Raw genomic sequence first — 24,639 nt, forward strand, 5'->3', positions numbered from 1 at the left:
TGCATATGTATGTAACCAGAAGTAAAGCATTAAAATACCATGCGTTATACAAAAAGATCAATTGGGCTGTAAAAATTTCTAGCCTGACCCAAAATTTTGGGTTAAAAATATATTCATTTCCACCTTTGCCATCAATTCTGGGATTTCAAACTTTAGACAACAGAAAGTTTGTTAATAAAAAGATTTTCCCCTTTACAAGAAAGAATACCCCGCTCTTCCTAGTTTCATTGCTTGATAAGGTTATTTGAAAGGGTGCTTTCATTTTGTTGAGCGTGAATTGTTCGAACATAATGGGATTTGAAATCTACCAATCAAATTAACATTATAATTACCACTGGAATGATAAACAGGGTGGCCATGAGTGCCGAAAGCCTCTGGAAGGGGGCCACAAGCAATAAAAAGTTGGGAACCACTGCGCTAGACACTTGACTCCACACCAAACCCCAGCTTGAATTCCGAACTCCACAGTACTATTATGTAAGACCGGATGCAAGTAATACCTTAATATTATCTAGCGTAACGTTTTTACGTACCTAAAGAAAACCAAATTCACCTGGTGTACTTTGCTAAATACAAAACTAGCAGAAATACAAAAATATCAAAAAACACCTACTTTGTTATGAGTAGAAAGAAGAGTCAAGACGTCGCCCTTCTTCATTGATATTTCTCTTGGAGACTTTGCTTGATAATTTTGCAAAGCAACGACACGTTCAACTTTATCTTCACTAGCCCAGGGATTTTGAAGCTTTTTGTGAAAGGGAGAAAAAAAAGGAAAAAAATAACAGAATTGAAAAGGGAATTTTACTTTAATCAACAATTCAATGAAGCCAATAAAGTAGATGTGTTGAAATGGGCAAAATTGAAAATTTCTCTTTTTAACTGCTAGACCAGATTTTGAAGATCTGTCAAAAAGCTATTTCATTTGTTATATAAATTCTCAAAATTCTCCCACTAATTTATCATCAATTTTCGTATTGATTTTATGCTGACAGAGCTGACAGAGTATACAATAACTAGTGGATGAACATTATTTTTGGTAAAAGCATGCATATGCACATATACACCAATATTACATCAGTTGTATAAAGGGACTGAAACCTATGGGCAGGGGGTATATTCACATGGCTAGTCCCAGAACTCGTAATAGAACTAAAATGAGGAAAATGGAAATAAAATTGTGGCCTAACTCGAACTTGGTACATATACTATAGGAGTACCCGAATATTTGTGGGCTGCTCTCTCATTAGAATTTTGTAACTGAACAAACCATGTGAATGCACTGGAGATGTACACATCTTGGTAGTGTAATTTAGTAGTCAAATAACAGAAAAAAAAATTGAGGTGTGGTTGATATTCTTTTACTAGTAACAAAAAGGAACTCAAACCTTGCATGCAATTGCTTGGTCATGTAGACCCGATATTATGGTGGAATAAGCTTCTACATCACACATGATAGTTTCGTGTTTCTTCAGAAGAGAATCAGCAGAATCTTCATCAGCACCAGTGTCAGTTGATCTAATAATGGTTTCTTTCTCCTTTATGAAGTTGAAAAAGCAAATGTAAGAAAAGAAATATTAAGATTGGTATACAATCTATCCCGGAAAAGGGAGCAAGGGACTATACTTGTCAGGTTACAAAATGGTTGGGAGTGTGGTGTATCAAACAGATAAATATTTATTACTTGAATTTTATCCTTAAAATGCAAATTCTAATATATCACTATATTGAATAAAGGCTCTAGCACAGCGTTTCTCTACTTTTTTGCCCCAGAACACCTGCGCCTTTTATCTTGGCTCTGAATGCTAAGAAATCAGAAGGAAAAATTCAGGCTTCCAGTTTGTCAATAAATCTCAATAAAATATAATAAATGTCAATAAAATCAACTAAAATAACCAAACCTTTCCTAATTTAGGAAATGAGTCTCTATCCAAAGTGATACATTGTCATTTTTCCTGCAATTCCTCAACAATAATATTTGTTGGCCTATACATAGTCAGCTAGTAATGGATTACCAAACCAAAATAAAAAAAATTGTAAAGACAAGTGACATTTCGAAAAATATAAATCACCTCCATCCAGCTTTGTGCTTCGTTGGCATCAGCAAGATATCGTTGGGCCTCGAAAGCATCCTCCAAATTATTTTTCCGTTCCTCTGCAGCATCTTTCAATTCCTTCCACGCTTGCTTGAGAGCATGTAGTTTAGCATCAATCGTTTCTGCTTCAAAATGACCTGAAAAATGAAAGAAGGCAAAAATTGACTGTTAATGTAACTTTGTCTGTTATTCAGAATAGCATAAGATTTTACATATTTATCCCAGGAGAGAGGAAAGCCAATAAGACTGCCTAAATCATATAGAGAACCATGTCCTCTCGTTTGGTTACCAGTCCATGTCAGGTATGAAATTAGTTAGCCAGTGTCTTGTTTCTGATGCATGGACTTCATGGTAGATGAATTTGTAAATACTAAATCCTACCTTCTTCCACTAATTTTTCAGCTTGATCAGAAACAGCCTGAATTCTTGGTTCATGAGCAGCAAGTTCAGATTGCAATGCAGAATGCTTCTTCACAAGGTTATGTGTACTCATCAAATCTTTTCCTGAATTTATATAAATAAAAATAAAAGAATAATTCAACCAGTTCAAAGCAGTTTGGTTCATAATTTTAGAAAAAATAGCAAAAAAATGTTTGCCATTAATTAAAAAAAAATCTTTTATAAAAATTGAGATCGTTGGAATTTATAGGTCTGGTTCCTTCTTTAACGAGTGACTTAGTTATTAAAATCCTGCAAGTTTATTATAGATATGTACATAACAATTTGCAGGCAATTTTTTTCTTAATATCCAAATATCAAATATAATGCAGTAAATTTAGCACATATCATGATTTTGCTGCATAAACAGCCAATTTATGAAATAACCAGTAACATCATTTAACTTAGTATTCCATTGAAGTTCACGAAAAAAATCTAACCTAAGCTGGTAGCAGTAACCAGTGGTCGTTTGTCTTGAATCCATTCCATCTCATCCTGAATATCTCGAAAAAGTTGTTTTCCCACGGATGACTCTCCTAACTTTTCCTTCTTTTTCACCAAAGGTTCCTGAACAAAGAAATATAATTAGGATAAGATTTAAATTTTTTATTTCGGAGAGAGAAAAGTCGATAATACAGCTTAATCATATGGCAAACCACAGCCTTTCGGTCGGTTACCATGTCGGGTATGGGGTTAGTCAGAAGCATGGACTTCATGGTGGGGGAAGCCGTAACCGACCAGCAATTACAGGACTTCATGGTGGGGGAAGCCGTAACCGACCAGCAATTACAGGACTTCATGGTGGGGGAAGCCGTAACCGACCAGCTATTACATGACTTCATGGTGGGGGAAGCCGTAACCGACCAGCAATTACAGGACTTCATGATGGGGGAAGCCGTAACCGACCAGCAATTACAGGACTTCATGATGGGGGAAGCCGTAACCGACCAGCTATTACATGACTTCATGGTGGGGGAAGCCGTAACCGACCAGCAATTATAGGACTTCATGGTGGGGGAAGCCGTAACCGACCAGCAATTACAGGACTTCATGGTGGGGGAAGCCGTAACCGACCAGCAATTACATGAACCACCATACAGTGGGAAGGAGTCCAGTAATCCTCTTGCACATACCTATCCCCGCATTGGATTCAAACCTGCAAACTCGCGCAGTATAAGCAGAAGTGCGGTGGTAAGTGTACTCCCAACGCTTAGCATGATGCGTCACACCGTCGCACCATTACTTCTTTGATTTCAATTTTATACAAAATTTTCAAACTGTCGCTTACTTTTGCTATATAGAACTATCTAATTAGATTCTAGGTTCACGTTACCTCCAAATTCTTATATCTCTTAGAAACATCCTCTTGTTTTTCTTTGATAGAATCAGCATTGAAATGATCTTCATCCACAAATTTATTTGCTTGTAATTCTATACCATCAACTCCATCCTGCGAAGATATTTTATTGAAAAAAAAAATTGAATTGGAAACTAATCGATACTTAAAAAAAAACATTCTTTATCGAATATCATTTCATAAGTTAGTCACCCCTACTTTGTCTTGACACCAAAAGTATAAATGTACTATAGTTTAATAATGGAATTATACACCAGAAAAATGGATCAGGATATAGCAGGAGTGATATGAACCTTTGAAACTTGTGAACAATATTACCTTATGATAATAACAGAAGAATAAAAATTATAAGTTGGAAAAGTGTAGAAAACATTACACACCATAAAAACTGACAATTCCTATTTTACGCAGAATACAAACACTGTGTTTAAAATCTTTGAAATAGCAAACCTTATGAACAGCAATATCAGCTTCCAACAATTGATGACGTTTCATTAAATTTTCCACAGAATCGACGTCCTTTCCCAGATCTTCAGATGATAATTGTACGTCAACATCATCCATCCAACGATGTAAATCAGCTACCGATCTATTGAATGTTTGTTCTGCACATGCAGCTTCCAATAGTTCCCCTTAACAAAATGGAATCGTACTGTTAACAGCGTCAAAACCACATTCATTCATTCAAGATTGCTTAAGATGCTTATGGATACATTCAGTTGCTTAATAGATACATTCGTTTGATTAATGAATACATTCGTCCCGTTTTTTTATATATAAACATCCCATTGTGCGTCTCACAGGAAAAAAATGGCAATAAAAGTGGGTCACGAACTGCGAAATTGCAATAAAAGTGGATCGCGAATTGAAAACGGTTGGGGAGCACTGCTCTGAAATGAATATGCTCTAAAATAAATATGATATATCCAATTCTTGTTTAATACAATATAATGAGTGTTTTACTAAGATTTCGGAAGTAATGGCATGGCTTCCTTAAGTCCATGAATTCTGGTGATCAAGGTCATACACCAAATGACAGGTACCAGAAACATGGAAAAAAGAACGAGTCACACAATCTACAATGCATTTGTCTTAAAATACCAACAAACCTCGATTTTTGCATTGAGCAAGAAGTTCTTTCCATTCTTCTTCTACTAAATCAGCATCCTTTTCAATTTGTTCAGAAGCATAGTGACCATCATTCACCAGTTGTTTTCCGTCTTCACAACATCTCAAAACTCGTCCTTCATTCGCCAATATTTCAGCTTCAAAAACTCTATGACGTTCCAATTTGCCTTCCAGATTTGTTGCATCCTAAAAATTATTATTCTTGATAACTTAATTTTATCAGAAATATTATCACTTTGGAATTTCCGTTCTATGATCAGATATCTATACACAATTCACCTTCTCTACTGAAGAGAAATCAATTAAAAAGGTTCTTTTAAATATAATTGAATAAGATTCCAATAAAGCACATAATTTATATATAAACATAAGGTTATTCACAATACAGCTGCTGAAGTAATGCCTATTGTATAAATCAATGTATATGTTTACAAATATGCAGAGGAAAATATGGCTTTTCGGTTATAATTGTGGTTACAAGTGTTTCAAATCAATTTATTGCAATGTTTACGTATTTTATCTTTGTTAATCATTCATAAAAAATTTATTTAATAGAAGAATTCAGAGTGCATTCGAATATTTATTTATTTTTTGATCTCTGATAGAAACAGGCTAAAAACAATGAAGAGAAATTAAAATGTGAAAAATTCATTATTTCAACTTTTTTTTATATTTAATTAATTTGTCATTCATTACAGTTTCTAATTAAATCATTTCTTCTCACCTTATGAGCTTCATCAGTAGCAATTTTGCTTTTATCAGCGATCCATGATTTGATGTTACGAACATCGCGTTGAAACGATTGTAGCTTGTTGGAATCAGATAAAGCAGTTTGTCTCGCCTCAATCAGTCGTTTCAACACTTCGTGTCTAGCCAGAATCTGAAAAATTAGAAATATTGAAGAAATTGATTTCATTTTAAATTATTATTTATAATAATGATTCGAAAAGAGTTATTAATAATAATCTTACGTAACGTCCTGAAAGCTATCCAAACTAAATATTTCAGTCAATTTGTATATAGAATATGACTTTTCGAACAACCACAGTAAACAGTGAAAGTTTGTTCTTAAAATTCAATTTGAAAACTTTTTGCCCCAATTTAATTGTCCCCTCTTCTAATTGTCATTAAATTCAAAATTCCCATGTTTGAAATCAACTAAAGATACTTTATAAAACAACAACATTCTAAATGTTCTTAAAAATTGAAATGTTTCAGTTATAGCTTACAACCAATTCAAGAATTTGATTTTTTTTTAAATACCTTTACACAAAATTTGGTGACAAGTACTATTTTCGGACCTTCTGAAGTATGCGCACCAAGATGGCGCACAACCTGAACTCAGGTGCTGTACCAGGTCAGGGTTCAGGTTGTGCAACATCTTGGTGCGCATACTTCGGGAGTAACCTATTTTCTATGCTTATTACAAGTATTTGTCTTAAGTTTGTTATTTATCCCAAACCTAAACACATCATCGAATTATTTCTAGCCAATTGCACTGCGATTCCAAACATCCTGTAAAAGGTTTTCACAGAAACGAACAACCCCTTTTACTTTTAGATTCATATTTCTCACTTTTGAGTGACTTCTTATAAGTTTCCATGAGGCTATTCTGGCCATATTCTTTCAAATCTTGTAATATAGGCATAAAATAAATGAGTGCATCACTTACAGCATCTCTTCGAGTTCCAATATCTTGTGAAGCATAGTGACCAGCTTCAACAAGCTTAGTTGCATGTTCATCAACAGCAACAATCTTTTCTTCTTGAGCAGCAGCTGATTTGATCATGTCATCATGTTTTCTCAACAAAGCTTGAACTGAATCCAGTGAATCGCCAAGATCTTGTTCTGTTAGAAGAGCTTCCTGTAAAATGAAAATATATACCGGATTCCGATGAAGTTAAACATAGGTATACGACTCAAAACAGTTGTATATTTTTTGCAAGACAGTATATTTTAACATGCCTTCCACTCCAAACAAGGCTCCCTCTGTATAAGTGTAACCACTGATACGTAAGGAGCTACTATGTTATGTGAAAACTGGAATCTTCCCAGTTCGGTCTTGACAATCTTAATTATTATATCATGGGTGAGGTTGGATTGCAAGCCAATATTAACGTGCAATGCCAACATAGCGAAGTCGAATCGTCCATTATCCCCACTGAACTAAAACAGACTTTTATTTGATTTTTTTGAAGGGTACAATATCAGAATGTACTATAAAATTTCATCAGTTTTGTCAATGCAAATTTTGTTCATAGAAAAAACAAGTTTTAAAATACAAGTATTGGAAATCGTTCCCAAATTGCAAGCTCAATATATCAATATAGAATATAAATAATTCATAATATATATGTGTTTAGAACATCTCATTTTATATCATTCATCTTTTCAAACAGACAATATACTATTTCTACCTGAGCAGTCAGCCATGCTTCTGCATTCTCAGCATCACGATTATACAATGCATGATGAAGACATTGATCATACAATGATCGACGTTCCTCCCACACACGAATCAAATCACTTCTTCTTGCAATCACTTCATCTAATCTTGCTGGAATGAGAGCCGTCCTATTATAAGTAAATATGAGGGACATTATCATAGTACATCACCTGATATTATTCGATTTATTGATGAAAATGAAAAAAAATATATAAATATTGATGAAAACCAAATTTTGTCAGATGTAAATCAATTGCCTACTGCAGATTGAACGATCGTCGATCGTACAAAACATAACGATAGTCAGTGAAATCGCACTCAATGGGATGGGTGTACTTTTTTTACAAATGTCATTGAATCTTGTAGGTGAATTGTGTGAGAGCCACAAGCATTTACATCTCAACATTTGCTCGAGATCGATATTTCATTTAAATTACAACTTTTGTAAAAAAGCCTGCTTCACATAAATACAAAGTCGCAAAGGGGGTGAGAGCGCGCATCGATTTTCCAAGAAAGAAATCCCAAAACTACTTGCAAATCTTCTACTTCGAATTTCTTGTACAGTATATATTTTAAGTAGTGCAAAACAGGTACAAAAGGAGAAGAGTTTTGCGTCGTCCGAGCAAAATTAAAACAACGCATTTGTGCGTCGCAAAGCTCACTTTTAGAACCACAGGCCTTACTGCATCTTTGATTACCCTGTACATGTGCTGGTGACATGTGTCCTTATTTTTGTTTCATTCTAGTGATAGAGGTTCTAATACCAAGCACGTAGATTGGTCAATTCGAATGGTTGATTTGCTTGAAATGATATCAGAACCTTAATTGATACGCTACGCGCATTCATGGTGTAAGTGAAGATGAACTTAGAAGTGAGATGAAACAGATAGTTTCCAAGAATAAAGAACTGCTTGTGTAAATCCTTTCTAGTGCAAAGTATGATTAGATACGGGCCAAACTGGCATGACTACATTTTGTCTGTTACATTTCGTCCCTTGTTATCTTACTATTATGTTTCCCTGATGTTCTTATTTTGGGGTTAATATTGATAGCAACCCTGTAAATCACACTAAAAAAATGCAGCAAATCAATATTGTGCAAATATCTTGAATGTCCAAGATGAATCATACTTTCGATCAGGTTTTATCTCTCCTTCCTCCTCTGATGAAGAAGAAGATGACGATGATGAAGATGATGATGATGAGGATGATGAATCTGACCTTTTTCTTGCAGCAATGACGGATGCAGGATGACCTTCCGCGATCAAACGTTCTCCATAAGCAACAGTGCTGTTGTAACTGTCCTCGTGAGCACCGATTTCCCCCTGGGTGAAGATGATTACATATTAGAAATATGGAGAGTCGTGAATTCATGGTATGTAACTATGTAGAATAATGGTTATAAAGGCATATCAATGATCTTGGACTAGTCAAAAGCAGGGTTGAGATAATTAACCCAATTACTTATTGCCACATGTCTTTGAACATGTTGAATGTTGTAAAAATTTGCCAGTTTCAAGTACTGAAGCTGTAGTGATAATTTAAACTATTCATTATTGAGTCAGTCGGACATTCATACTTCGAAATGTCAAGTTAGGGAGTCATAAAACAGAAATTGAATACTTGCAAACGCAGCTTAAAATTAAATGATACAAAGTTTCTTCAAATATAGATGTAGTCTAAATTCTTGTCAACCTGGAGTCGAAGGTACCTAGTTTTTTTTTTTGGTGATTCGTTATCAAGTTGGAATCTTTATCTAACTCAATAATTAATGTTTGTCTTTAGTTTGTTTTTTACACTTTATTTTTCAAAACATGCCAACATGCCAGATAAAAGACAATAAACAATATACATATAATTTAAATATGTGAAAAATTCTTGTGAATCATTTTGTTCATAATTTTTACAAAAATATCATGAATATTGGATAGGCCTATTCAGTATTTTCAAAACATTGATGAAGCATTTCATTATTTTAGGATAACTACTGAAAGAAGATTCGAAATCCCGACCTTCAGTTATCATAACTTTGTTTTGGCATCAAAATAATAAGCGGCAAAGAATGTAGCATGGTTCAAATTTAATGGATTCAGTTTTATCAGAATATCAATATTTTACGAAAGCATTGTTGCATGCTATTCAACTGTAATTATTTCTTCACATTAATATGCTGAATATAAAAAGAAAAGAATAAGGCCTTCCTCATGGTCCAATTACTTTCCGCATCAATGGATTTTGAAGTAAGTACTTCAGATTCAGATTGTAAGATTGTAAATGATTAGTCAAGCGTTACATTAGTATAGACGTTTCATATTTACATTCAAAACAAGACATCATCCAGTCACACAGTAACAATTATATGATCTATATTTGCCGAAAGAAAACATTTTTCGAATTGTACAGAAATGTTGGATTTGGAATATAGAAAGTGGTTCTGGTCTGGTGTAAGACAAATTAAGTCTCAATATTTAAATGAAAACATAAATTTGGAATGTATGGATCAATTACTCAAACTACTCAAAAACTCAATTTTGAGTATGATATTTATAGGAAAAAAACTTGCTTTATACTAGATAATAGGAATAAAAAATATTAAAATTGCTCATATGAATTGATAACTGAATGTGGTGCTTGTGAATATTAAATACAGAACAGCATTGAATTCAAGAATAATAATTGAACCATACAATTCCTATCTAGGAGAATTAATAAGTATTCATTATGAGTTCACATTTTGTATTTCCAAGATTGTAGAAATTCTAATAAAATGATGATACAACAAAAATCAAGGTAGATGCCAAATTTTATTGGTATTGTTTCTGAATCTGAATATCTGAATGAATTTTCAAATTGAATTTTTGATTTGGAAAACATTTCCCAGAAATATCACAATTTATTTATCAAAACTCCATAAAAATACATTTCCAATAATCTCAATTTCAAATTTAAATTTTTTTGAACATCATGCAAAAAAGTACTATGTCAAGCAACACAAATTTTGGAATATTTTCTATTAGTAAAATATGTTATAAAAAGATCACATAAATTTCTCAAAAAACTTAGGCATTGTTCTCACCTTATGTTCTTGATGTTTATCCAACAAAGCTTCAGCACCCGAGACATCATTGACCAAATCATCAGATAATATTCTATCTTCGACATCCTCACTCCATTGGATGAAATCTCTGCATTCAGCAAGAAATTTCTGAAATAAAAGAAATCTCTCAATTAAAAATTCTTGAAAGAATAAGAAAAATAAGAATCAATTACATATCCTCCCCATGTCAATTTGAATATTGTAAATCATGGCTCATTCAACTCAGGGTCCCGAAAGGACTCAATGGGGGTCACGGTAAAACCTTTTCGGTAGGTTATTTTGAAACAAAATATCAATAAATTTGAAAGATTTGGAACCGGTACTGAGACTTTGTGCAACAATATGCATGCACACCACATCGGTCAATTTTTTTTTTACTGCATTACTAAATTTTACTTTATTTTAATTTTAGTTCCTGGCAGTCGTAAAAAATTCTGTCGAGCAAAGTGGGTCGTGACTCGTGATGAGAGAAGTTTGAAGAACACTATTCTAAATTATCATTCAAGCATTGACAAATAAAATTTCATCAAATATGCTGCAATTAGGATACACCTGGCTGGCAGAACTATGATTTCAATCAATTTTCAATGTAGGATTTTGAAATTCAACTCAAACTTCAACGCTAGTAAACAACATCACCATACACATCACTTAATAAGGTCCAATGAAACTCAAAATGAGCCAAGACAACACTGGGACAGGACTTGTATTAAATTCGGTATTGATAACAATATTTTAGAATCAGGATGAAAAAAGACACAGATTACAAGTGATACCAATTAGGGATGTCAATTGTCAATATTCATATAGTCAGGTACTCTGGTATTATACCTTGCAACTAGTATTTCGATTTCGCATATTCTAAACAGATTTATTTTGCAGTAAAACCATATTATATGCCAACATGATTTCAACTTGAAGAAATTTTCGAAAGAGAAAAAAACAGTATTTTGGATTATCTGAATTCTTATTATTTCAAAAATTGTTAAAACTAAATTCTTGGAACAACCCTTATACGAAATCATCAGATATTTTCTCTTCAGATAAGCATTGGAAATAAATATAAACTACCGGTAGATTCAAAACCTACTTGCAAGTTATAATTTTCTTCCAAATTCTTCCTTCTCTTTTTAGCAGCATCAGTAACACGGTCCCAATTCTCATCAATTGCTTCTCGTTCCTTTGTTACAGAAACATCATCGTGATCTTTTTCCAATCTGTCTGCTTCATTTTTCAAAGCAGAAACCTGAATTATTGAAAAATATACTTCATCAAAATTATGAGCTGAATTGGAAAAAACAGATATAAAATACCCAAAGGAAACAATTGTCAGAACTCAGAATTGAGTATAGCTGGTGCAAGCACAGAATCACAAAGATAACGAATGTATATAAAATCCAGATACGCCCATATCTATATTTTTTATGCTCATTGATTCATGATACTTTTGCAGTGCATTGATACGAATGGCAGCCAAATCATTAGAATTTAAAAATTTTAAAATATTCAGCAGAAATAGTAATTCTCTCAAAAATAGGTTGAATTCACATAATAAAATGATTCTCTTAACTTAACAATAAATTATTGACCCATTACACTACAATTTGTATTCACTAAGCAAATCGTAACAATCAAACGGATATTTCGAACCTTCTCTTCAAGAGCCGCAAGATCACGTTCAACAACTTCATGTTTTCTTTGCAATGCTTGAACAGAAGCAACATCATGTCCAACATCATTTGATAACAAAATTTTTTCCTTCTCATTCATCCATTCAATAGTTTCTTCAGTTTCACTGAAGATCAAACAAACACAATTTCCTATGTTAAGTATGAATATGATTTTACTATTCACTGCATAGATGAATTTAGTTGGTTAAGAATATGCTTCATTAACCAACTAAAAAACATAGGTAATTTTTTTAGTAACCAGTATATAGTGTATCATTAGCTTTTATTTGAATAAAGTTGGCAAAAATTCACAAATTAGATCCGAAAGTAAGTCGAAATAAAAAAGAAACTCAGACTGCAACAAATACTTTTCAGAACGCTATTATGTTATTCGCCGGTAAAGAACAGAAGGGGCCTACTAAGTCACATTTTTGGAAAATTCATTCTTTTTCAATAATTTGGGGTTTTGAGCCATGCTCTACAAGGTGGTGGTCTTGAAATCCTGAAATTCTCAATGATAAAATTTTTAGCTGGACTTAGGACTATAATATTTTGTAGAAGTTAGGGGCTAGCTAAGTCCAGCAAAAAATTTTATTATTGAGAAATTTAGGATTTCAAGAACCACCTTGTAGAGCATGGCTCAAAAGTAAAACCCCAAAATATTGAAAAAAAGATAGTCCTAAGTTCCAATATGATGGGCATGAACATCAGAAATGAAATGTCCGAAACTTACATCCCTAAATATTTGTTCAGTGCAATTTGCGCCTAATCTTGCATCCCATACAAAAAATTTCAGAAGCTGTTGAGAGCAGAATGGGCCAAAATTCTTTATGGGTAAAAATGCAGAAAGAAAGGAATTGATGCTGAAGTGCCAAAAAATATTGATTACAAAGATATTCTCATTCACAATAAAAATAACCAAAGCTCAGGTCTTTACTAAATGTGAATATCTAGAAATTTAAAAATAAAAATATTCCAAATTGTTTTGTGCGTTTTTCTCAAAACTAAAAATTGTGACTTGGGCCTGTTCTGTTCTCATCCAGCGATATTGCAAAAAATTACCGTTTGAATTTTTGTACAGCAGCAGCAGTTCCAAGATTTTCGCTTCTTTCTTTTGCCAGATCATTGAGATGTTCCCAAGCTTTTGCTACTTCTTCCTGTTTTTCACGAATTGTGTCTGCTTCTGGATGCTGTTCTTCCTCAACCTGGAATTTTTCATTAGATTTTTTTTTAACACAATGAATCCAAATGAAAAAAAAACGCAAATCGAATCATTGTAGGTAATAGAGAAGACTTCAGTTTAAAAAGAAATATTTCACAAATAGAAATATTTTAAAAATACAGAATTCCTGGAAACCTGACAATGGAGTCAAACAGGAAACCACAAGTGCAAATGTTAGTACCAACAGTCAGACAATATACAAAATTTGATACTTCTGTTTCCATAAATAAGCAAAGCAATCAAAATACCATAAAGAACAATTTCGAACATTCAAGTCAAAACGCTGCAATTATTAGCTCAACAAATATTTCATATTTATATATTCATTTTCATAATATTTCATTCAATTCACATATTTAATTTCAGCTGCAGTTTTATAGTAAATGAGAAATTAAAAGATGATTTCATTATTTATTGAAATCACAACATGGAATAAAGAAAAATGAAGAACAGACAGCAGACTCAATAGTTTCCTGACTATCACAACAATGACTTCCTTAATAAGAAGCAACTTCCTAGTATGTTCATAAGAATTCTTTACGATTTATATACATTTATTTGGAAAATTTGTATCTGTGGTCCTGATGAGAGATATAGGAACTGTATGATAACATCGCCCATGTCCAAGTCAAAGTGAGTAGAAAATATAAACGAAAGTATTTTAAATATCAGAGACATGAACAGAATATACAAGGATTTTGTGGGTTTTTATGAAAGCAACAAGGTAATATTGTCACTGTACATCATTTTGCTGAGTAAGAATTTGCCATTAAGACAATACCTAAAGAAATATCACCATATTATTTAGGACATGTACCGGTAATAATGAAACAATTTACTGAGATAGATGACAACTTTATAATGTTATGCTAATACCTAGTTAAAGGATCCTCCGAATACATTTCGAATATCTAAATTCGAGTACTAAAATTCTGTTGTTAACCAGAAACCATGCTTCAATTCATTCATTATTCATTGAATATGTCTGGTTGAAAATCTCATTCTATTAAGGGTATTCAATTTGCTCAAATTTCCTAGCTATAAGTAAATCGCCAATCTAATTTTTTCCAATCATTGTCAGAGTTAATTATGAAACAACTATAAACCAAAGGTTGGCATACAAACCATTTTGTCTGCAGTTTCATTGACTTCTCGAACTCTGTCTCCCTGAGCCACAAGTTCAGCTGAAATTTCATCAAATTTTCTCTGCAACATTTGGACATGTTCAACATCTCTACCTTTTTCACTTGAAGCAATAACGGCTTCCTGATAATATAACGAATCAAAAACATATTAGGAATTACCTGCCTTACAAAATACACACTGTAAATATCTCTGTGAAATTTTTCCAACCAGCATAGGAGCCACCGAGTCGAATAGGAAACCAAGAGTGTTGTAACTATCTGAATTGAATTCAATATAGCCAATCTCAATTCAATTTTTATCATACCTTATCTTTTATCCATGAGAGAACTTCATCGCATTGTCGGATATACATCACAAGAGCTCGCATCTGACGAAGACGAACACCGCGTAGATCAAGAGCAGCAAGTAATTCATCCCATAATTTATGAAGTTCTACAAGACGATCCTTTAGAAAAGTAGTGAAATTGATTTTGTTTGAAAATGGAGTACTTATAGGCAATATTCTAAAATTTTGATTTCATAGTACACAACTACACATTGGAAAATTATGATTCCTTGTTTTTGAAATTATCATTCAAGCAATAAATGATAATAATATTAAAACAAATAAAATATAACTCAAACTAATTTATTGTGATTGGTGTTTTTACTATGTTTTGTCGAATATAAACATACCCAAACTAAAGAAAATTGCTTTACTTCTCAGTTTTCTGCATTTTATAAAAAATTTTGGTAAAAGATATATTATGATTAAACTGATATTTGTATTATGTGTGGGAAAGTTACAACTTTACAGAAATCATACTTCACATATTTCTTAGTTTATGTTGCCACTCAATGTTCATGTTCTGAATATACCTTATTAATACAATACATCGAAGATTTAAAGCTCTGCATTTCTAGTATGCGCTAGAAATTTAAGTGCCTTCATCCATAATTTAAAACAAGATGAACTAAGAAAGCAATATGACCAACATCTATGTAGACTGATGGTACGAAAATCAATATTTTCTCTTGTGATATTGATCTTTTTGTACTATATGTACACGTATGTCAGGATTTTCCAAAGAAGGTTAAATAGGCCTATTCAGATTCGTTTACAGTCAATAAGTTGATATTTTAATTAGGGATCAAAAACTTGCTTTTTTACAGGTATTTTTTGAAATAGCCATTCATACAAATTATAACACCGAATTGAAATTCCAAATCCATCATAAAAATTATTCAGCGTTAGTCAGTTCTATCACAAAACTTCTCCGTTTTAATTGGTGTATGAATGTTTACCTTCACATCATCAAGAGCAAAATGATTTTCTTCAATCATGGTTTTTCCAGCATCATCCAGATTTTCCAAAGCACCAGCATTGGCATAAACCTCAGCTTCAAGAGCAGCATGTTTTTGTAATCGAGCCTAAAATGTATAGTAAAACTAAATGCATATTTAAATCCAGAGTTTTGAATTGTTTTTTATGAAACTCACATTTTTTAATTGAAATGCGGAGACGATGCGAAAATTTTATAAAGGTGTTTAATATTATTAATATACCTGTATACAATTAATAATGGTTTTTTCACAAGAAATATTTACATTCGTTAAATTCGGAAATCATATAAATATGGGTACATTTGACTGTCATGGACTCATGAAGTCAAGTGCAGTTTTAAGTATTCTGTGGTATCTGCAGCTGCCGCAAAACCATGGCAGTATTTCCATACCATGGCCGCTACGGCCAAACTCATGGCAACTGACTTTTTAGCTGCCACAAACCAATGTCGAGCTGCCGTTACAGCGGCAGCAAATTGAAAACCAATGGCAGGTACAATTTTGCTGCCGTAACCGCGGCAGGTGGGCCGTAAAGACAGGGCTGTCTATTATGGTGACAAATATTGGGTAAGTTGGAACGTTTTTCTTATGGATACAGTTTTGATTGATTTGGGGTTAGGGTTAGGGTTTAAGTAGATATAATTCCACATGATCAATTAAAATCTGGTACATTAATTTGTGAATATACCGTTAATACTGATTACTGAATACTGAATAGCGCTATAAAACCATGGCAAGAGCTGCCGCGGTTCGTTCGTGGCAGGAGCTGCCATGAAGTGGTAAGAACTGCCCCTCCATGAAGTAGGATATCATAATTAGGGTCTAGCTAAGTAACTCCCTAAAATAACGCCAAACAAAAATGTGAAGGGAAATTACCCCCGAAACTGTTCGCAATATGCCACACAGAAATGTGATGTGAAATTTTAATGTTTTTTCAAAAAAGTCTGTCTGGGGCGGAATGAAATACTTGACAGATGCGTTTAGTTAAAATAAAATTCACTCAATTTTCAACTAACAGACGGAGCAGGTACATCCCATGCCAAACAGGATATAGCGTTCTATGCGAGACAGAAAAATAATAAAAACATGGGCTGTATTTTAACATAACAGTTTTGTTTGGGGTGATTTAAGCAGTTGATGCGTGTACTTCGTTAGACCTCATGATTGATAATATCTAACAATTTATTGTTTTGAAAATATACTCAAACCAGGGCAGTAATATCTCAGGTAGAGCATGCTTGAAAAGCATCAAATTCCACGTCTTCTCAAACCCGCTATCTCTTTCTATGCTAACGCAACTGCTTATAATTTGAAAAATTGCAAGTGTAACACACCTCAAGGTTTGTCAAATCTTTCCAATTGTCTTCTGTTGCAATTACCATTTTTTCCGCAATCCATTTTTCCAGTTCATTCGCATTTCTTTGAAAATTTTGAAACTGCAGTACAGCATGCAACTGTTGTCTTCTAATGACCAATGCATCTTTGAATGCCTGTAAATACACAAACATTTAAAATTTATATCACCTATCATATTACTGTATTATCTGCAATTATAATTTTTTATAAATAGCATGCTTTTTTATAAATAGCAGTTTTTTCTCTCGTTTTCTCGTCGCAATGATTCCAATACAGCAATAGGAAAGAGATCGATAACGCCAGTCAGTTCTTTATCGTCGGCGCCAATGCCATTTCGGGCGATTGTACGTATATTTGGCAAGCTCTATGACGTAATTGTGATGTCGTAGTGACGTAATTTTTGGATGACGTAGTCAGATGGGGGTTAGGATTGACATATCAAAAAATTGTTATGCTAAGCCCGCTAGAGGTAAGTTAGGTACGAAACTACACGAGACCCGGAAAAACTAAATAAATTTGCATATTACAGTATTATCAGTCTTCCGGACAAAAGATAATTTTCTGTAATTGCACTTAAAAAAATTTAAGACCTTACCTTGTACTGGGACAATACATCTTCTCTTCTTGCTGCAATATCACCTGCCGTCTCCAATGGCACAAAATTTGAGCTTGTCGATGTACTCATGTTTTAAAAGTACTGTTGCGCTTAGATTAAATAAATTCTCTAACCCTGTATTTGGTGATACAAATTCAGAATTACTTATTCAGCATTCCATAGCTTGGGCTGTTGGGAGCCCAATCAAAAGTTGGGATGTCTAGGGTGCACACAATTTCATTGTGAGAATTGTTGACATGTTGAAATAATCTTCTGACTGTCTGATGTTATACTTCTTCATTCTGGCATTAGTATCGACAGGCGATTGTATCTACTTACTGACTTAAGTTATTGGTATCAGAATATACAGATATAAAATAGCCCAAATATTTTCATTGTTGTCTTTTTTGTACTATTGTTGTTATAGCTTATTAGGCAGGCCTATCTTAAAGAATTCTCGTTTTTTTTATTTCTTTGGTTTGTATGTGCAGATGTGTGTGTACAGGTGTACGAGTTGAGTATTTTTAAAATATTTTCAGATGATCTATTGACCTAAGAAGCAAGTTCTAAGTTTTGAATCCAGGATCATAATATAATCAGTTTTTTTGTTATCTATCACCAGCGCTTTATGGACTGTCTGACTGTTAAGCTGATTATAGATTCCAGATATATTTAATTATATAAATCAATTGCCATTATTTCATCTGGGTACCGGTACCTAATTGTAACTGCAAGTGGACTAGTGACACATGCAGACATGCACAGAAAAACTCAGGTTTTTTCCGGGCCCATGCTTCTGAAATAGTGGTTATCAGGTTATGGACTGGTAACAGGACAAAATAGAATTGTGTTGTGGAGCGCCATATGAATAAGCCGTCTTTCGGATTTTTCCCCCATACGAAATCCCTATCCTCCCTAATACCTGAGTATAACTTAGCACCGCTCCGCCTCGACCTCTCCGAAGATAGTCCCATATTGTATTGATTATTGCGTAAATCCACAAGGATCGCCGGCAAGATGCGCGCGATGGGCGTGGCTGCTGTGCGGCCTCTCGTTTCAGGTACGGGTAACGGTAACATAAGGTGGCGTAGTGCAGGGGTGCACAACCTCACGTCTTATATTCTGTACGTTTTAAAACATTGTACAAGGTTTTGTCAGCTCTCCTCTCATTTTTGAGAAAGCAAAGCTTCTTTCTATAAGGTACACCGCGTGACCCATCACTAATTAATTAATTACTCGCTAATTATACGACATAATTCATCCAAAATCAATAGGCTTCTGGTCCGAGATATGATGAATGTACATGCAAAATTTAGAACAGATTCAACCTCGCTTTCGTGAGATATCGCGTGCAACTAACAGACAGACAAACAGACAAATACCTATCAATATACTTACCGATCAAGATCGACAAGTAATAAGTTCAGAACATGTGGCGTTTTTTAAATATGTAGAAAAGGACGACGTTGGTCCGATAAGTCAGTAGTATTGTTGCTAAGTGGTGAGAATATTTTGTATAGTTCATGTTGCTTACTCCAGGATTTTAAAATTATAAAGTGCTATTGAATTTGTCTTTCTTTACTTTTTAGCGCTATGAACTATGCAAAAAATAAACTGTAAAACAGCATGGAGACATATTCACTGAATGCAATACTGGTTATAAAAGTTGGCCCGATTCAAACAAATATGTCATATTTATGACCACGTGTGTCATATTTATGACCACGGAAAATATGATTAAAGACGGTACCATAAAAAACCTCATTCTCATATTTTGACAATAATTTTATTGTTAACTTAGTTTTAAAGCCCTGGTCAGTCATGCTTTTTAAATATATTGGCATTCCACATTTTGAGTTTTGATGTATAACAAAGAAAGAGTATGTGGAGGCTGATAATACGTTGTAGAGTGGATGCTATCTCAGTGGTTCTCAACCTTTTTCAGTTCGCGGACCGGTAAAATTTCAAAACAAATTTTATGCCCGGGACCTTCAAAATTAACCGAAAATGTCATGAACACAAAACATAATCAAAAGAATGCAATTACGACAAAAGTACAAGGAAATGCGCAAGAGGCTTTGCAATGAGGTTGCTATGCTGCGAGTGAAAATGTCGCGTTAGCTTTGCGAGTTTCATTGCGTCTTTTGAAAGAATTTTTGCTTGTTTCTGCGTGATCCCGGGGCATGTTGTAAAGTTGAAGTTGCAGTCTCTGTCCTGTTAACACCACTAACTTGGTTTTTACCATTGGGTTTCGTTTGAAAGAACTAGATAATACTTTGCTGTTTGTTTGCCCTCATTTCGCTAAATTATAGGCCTACTGTCGATTTACGGAACGTACGTACTCAATTCAATTTCTCAATTAAGTACCGAACCATGTGCTATCAAACTCCTCCGTTATGACGTTAACCGCCGTTATGAGGTCATAGACCTAACGAACATCCAGCCGTTACGTGAAATGGGCAGAGGACCTCTCACCAAGTTTGGTAGTTAGACGAATACCGGTAATACGTATCAATATTAGATGAAAAAAACACAAAATTAATGGACATTCCGTCAATACTTTGTATTTTGAAATTTGCTTATAATATATTATTATTGGAATATATTTGGCGGACCGACAGCAAGGTTGCCGCGGACCGGCAGTGGAGAACCACTGTGCTATCTAGGCTGGAGAAATAGTCATCAAATGCAACGGTAATACAACGATTGTAATATTTGTAAATGAGCTTACATATTCATATTTTTTAATTATCTTCAGATTCAGATATTCAAAAAAAATATTTATACATTTCCACAAGCTTCAGAATAGTGGTTCTGTGAAGTGAAATTAACCACAATGATGTGAAACATATGATCTATTTTTCGAATTCCAAAAAAAAATGAGCTACAGAACTTCCGTCGGCATAGTTAGGGCATGAAAGCATTTGGGCTAAATTCCAGACATGTCGTGGTGATCCGTAATAATAAAAAATGGTGGTTTTGACTTTTTTTATATATTAACTCGAGGTTCAAACGACAGAAAGACCATCAAAGGATTTTAACGATCTTATTCGGTAGCACTTTAATTCTGCTACAATTTGATATAGGATTCGAATGATAAAAAAGACAGCATTTTAAGGGTAGCAGTGTAGCGGCCATTCAAAACAGTGACCGCTCTTATTGTAACTAAACTGGCAACCGTAACTTAGGGCATTGAACCCTGACCTTTTTGGTGTTGGCGGGTTCTCCTTCTGCGTGAGCCGCTTGGAGGTAAGACTCCTGTGTAATAGCACTGTACAGTATATTACTATTACGGCTCAGCACCATACGATGGCGATGTGCTCGTTAGGGTGATTGAAATAAATAGATCGTACAGGCACTTTGTTTTTGATGACGCGGTTCTGTCTGATTGTCCAAAGATGTTTATTGTTGAGTCAAAAGTTGGTGAAATAGTAGTCAAATACTAATGGTGAAATAGTTGTCAAACAGAAATCCGGTAAAATACAGTGCTATACACAGGAGGGACCAATAATAACTATACGAAACAAAAAAATAGAATTACTTGATGTAAATTTAAACTACGCCTAATAAATAATACCAAAAGGATTCTTGTGTATTCCGATCTAACAATCACAGTAGCAAAACCAAAACTGCGACAGAGGAGCAGATTTAATTTTTCACCATTGATGCTGAGGACCAGTGTTGTTGGCTCATAATTCAGTAATTGATCAATAGGTTAGAGCAGGGGTTCCCAGCCTTTTTTATATATCGACAAATTATTGAGCATTTTAAATATTCGCGGCACACCTATCAGTCTAGGGTTGCCAACTGTCCTTTATTTCAAAGGACAATCCTTTGATTAAGCTTTTCGGTCCTTGTCCTTTTTAGCATTTAGAAAAGATGCTAATTGTCCTTTATTCTTTCCAACGTCGTTTTGTCCGATAGTTATAGTACTGTGTTTGATATTGTTCCGTTCTTAAGAAATCTCCTCCGTTTATGTATTTGTAAACTTTTAATTATTCTTTTTAATTTCGCTTTGGTCCAGCTCAAATAGCCAAAGAAATAACAGTTTTATTAACATTGTTTGGGTCAATGTTAAATAAACATTACATGAAAAACACATGAAGATTGTTTTAATATATCCTTTTAGCTTGTACATGATGTTTATTTCATTGTTTTATATTGTTCTTTCGTCTATGTCCTTCATTCAAACTTTTCATAGTTGGCAACCCGTCCCTACTTATCACAAAACATGGCATTTTCCGTCATGAAGTCATTTTGCTATGAAATAATAATGATCAAATAAGATCAGATAGGGAGAATTTCATTCATGTTAATACAACATACTCTGTATTTAGCAACAGGTGTAAAATAAGAATGGTGATATCAGTAGGACTGTTATGCCTGGTGTTTTTTCCCCACTGCTGCAATTTGTGGACGAATGTGAATACCAATAAATTCGTCTATATTCAAACACATGTTGTTTCTGTTTTCTCACAACAATGTACACGAGAGCGCCTTCGTAGCACCTAACGACGGCTAACGTTATTGTAAAAGATGCGCGGCCGCACGGGTAATGCGTGGTTTTCAAACGTAATGGCGATCACGCGTTTCGGTTTTGTTCGCTCTTCCCCGTTCCATGTTACGCCTTTACTATTATCACGTATTTTCCCTTTTGCACAATATGATTCTTTTTGTTATACAATTTATTATGTTTCTCCCATTGCCAAAATCATTCAATAGCGTTATTGTCGGCAATTGCGGGGGAAATAAAAGACTTTTCACGTTGTGAATTTCGTGCATGGCCTGAGCATAATTTGATGGACAGCATCCCTTTTGCACAACATGATTCTTTTTTTACAATTTATTATAACATTATTACAATTTATTTATGTTTCTCCCATTGCCAAAATCATTGAATAGCGTTATTGTCGGCAATTGAGGGAGTAATAAAAGACTTTCCACGCTGTGAATTTCGTGCATGGCCTGAGCATAATTTGATGGCAATGATCACAGCATGTCGAAAAGCTTATTCCAGTTTTCAGACCGCAGAAACTATTCGAAAAGGTAACCTTTTTTGTGTTCGAGATATGAAATAATCGTCAATTCTACCACGCTTCCTTGAAGTAGTGCAATTTACTAAATTCAATGAAAGTTTATTGAGGTTCATTGCATCAGTGTTTGGACTTTCACGCGTTTCGCCAGATTACTGACGTGATCACAACATATAATATCTTTATCAAATAATTCGAATATTGCTGTTAACCGGCTGTTACCGCCCGTCCTATTTTTTTTACAAGGACCAATTCTTACACAACGGCGAACGTCTAAGTTTGGCTTTATATTCCTAGGAAACCTATGCGTTCATATCGGGACATATCTTAGCGACAGCTATTGAGGAGTAAATTTAAGATTTTATTCCGATTTTTATTTTTTGCGCCGACTTTTATCGCTTGTAAATTAACTGTCCCAATTTTAAGCTAACAATATTACCATTTCTGACGCCGGATTGTGGATATTTATTAAGACCTTAGTTGACCTTCCTACAATTTTACTTTTCTATTGTGCCTGTTTCATTTTTGTATTAAATAGTGAATGAAAACCCGGCAAAGTCATTGCATGAATCCTGTTTGTTATTTTGAGTTTAAACAATGATTCAATGAATCTGCAATAATGGCAATTCTACTAGTCAAATAATAATTTCCTGGTAAAATTTGGGAAAAAGGATTAAAACAATACTCAAATACGAATCCTCACATTTGTTATTTCTGCGTGTTAAGAAGGGCCGTGGGGTAATTCTCGCGGAATTCAATGGATCGTTTTAGTGATGCGCGAGTTCCGTGCCAAGCAAAGCGGCATAGGGACTGGATATATGAGTATTAAATGACATGCTGATACTTGAGAGAATAAAAATGAAAGGATATTGTTGTTACGTAACGATACATTAAGCGGTGTTTTTTTGGTTAGTAATCCAAGTTTACAATCATCTTCTTTCTAAGTTTTAAATCAAAATGCGCGTCTGTAAGTCGATATGCTGACTTTCAACTGTCTATTGGAATCACTTTAAATGAATTCAAAAATGAAATCTATTCGCGGCACACCAAAATCAGCCCGCGGCAAACTAATGTGATGCGGCACGGTGGTTGGGAACCATTGGGTATTAGAGCAAGTAGAGATACCATTGATGTATAGAAGAATAATGCTTCTAAGCGAGAACCACGGACATTTTCTGTTTTCAAAAACGAAGCACACAACTTTTTGTCAATTTCTTTATATACTGTCTATCTGTAACCTAGCCCATACAAAAAGGGCTCGCCTATTTGCTAATTCCCTAACGATTTAGCCTATGGAGAAGTATATTACGATTTAAGGTTACACTCTACAAGCTGAAATGGACAGTTTGTCGTGAAAAAATCTGAACTGTTAATGCCTTCTGTAGAAGAATCGCAGCTACATCATTGAAACATGCCACAGAAAATCAAATAAACGAGAAGACAAATTATCAAGGAATTTAATACAATTTTCAGGAACTGCTTTTTAGTAAAAGTCGTCAGATCTATTTTCAACAGCATTCTATTTATGATGACGTAATCGGCATGTTAAAATACCTTCTAAAACTTATGAACATATGTATCGAGAAAAGTTGGATAAATGATCAGATCAATTTTATTGTTATGTCAGAAGAATTTTAACAACATTGTTGTCAGTGTCCGCACTCTGGTATAATGGGGTAATTTATTGTTAGATTCGAAGAAGGCTGTTGTTATTATTAAATTTTATCACTCGAATG

General features: G+C 34.1%; 1 protein-coding gene across 9 annotated transcripts in view; it reads right to left on the minus strand.

The window, feature by feature from the left end:
* Positions 1-18,026, minus strand: part of LOC120327286 (spectrin alpha chain, non-erythrocytic 1-like) — a 44,897-nt gene extending 26,871 nt beyond the window's left edge. For all 9 annotated transcript variants that reach the window (XM_078112166.1, XM_078112164.1, XM_078112160.1 and 6 more), the window contains exons 1-21: positions 17,871-18,026; positions 17,254-17,409; positions 15,881-16,006; positions 14,901-15,041; positions 14,576-14,716; positions 13,291-13,433; positions 12,209-12,353; positions 11,649-11,804; positions 10,538-10,666; positions 8,593-8,786; positions 7,434-7,590; positions 6,689-6,880; positions 5,741-5,896; positions 4,998-5,202; positions 4,339-4,520; positions 3,865-3,981; positions 2,972-3,098; positions 2,475-2,597; positions 2,070-2,230; positions 1,386-1,535; positions 614-745 (exon numbers count right to left, since the gene is read on the minus strand). In XM_078112166.1, coding sequence (XP_077968292.1) covers positions 614-745; positions 1,386-1,535; positions 2,070-2,230; positions 2,475-2,597; positions 2,972-3,098; positions 3,865-3,981; positions 4,339-4,520; positions 4,998-5,202; positions 5,741-5,896; positions 6,689-6,880; positions 7,434-7,590; positions 8,593-8,786; positions 10,538-10,666; positions 11,649-11,804; positions 12,209-12,353; positions 13,291-13,433; positions 14,576-14,716; positions 14,901-15,041; positions 15,881-16,006; positions 17,254-17,409; positions 17,871-17,960 — 3,123 coding nt within the window. In that variant the 5' untranslated portion in view covers positions 17,961-18,026. The remainder of the gene's footprint in view (positions 1-613; positions 746-1,385; positions 1,536-2,069; positions 2,231-2,474; positions 2,598-2,971; positions 3,099-3,864; positions 3,982-4,338; positions 4,521-4,997; positions 5,203-5,740; positions 5,897-6,688; positions 6,881-7,433; positions 7,591-8,592; positions 8,787-10,537; positions 10,667-11,648; positions 11,805-12,208; positions 12,354-13,290; positions 13,434-14,575; positions 14,717-14,900; positions 15,042-15,880; positions 16,007-17,253; positions 17,410-17,870) is intronic.
* Between the last annotated feature and the right edge of the window lie 6,613 nt (positions 18,027-24,639).

The sequence above is a fragment of the Styela clava genome, chromosome 4, assembly GCF_964204865.1.
Source record: "Styela clava chromosome 4, kaStyClav1.hap1.2, whole genome shotgun sequence".
In the NCBI taxonomy this organism is placed as follows: domain Eukaryota; kingdom Metazoa; phylum Chordata; class Ascidiacea; order Stolidobranchia; family Styelidae; genus Styela; species Styela clava.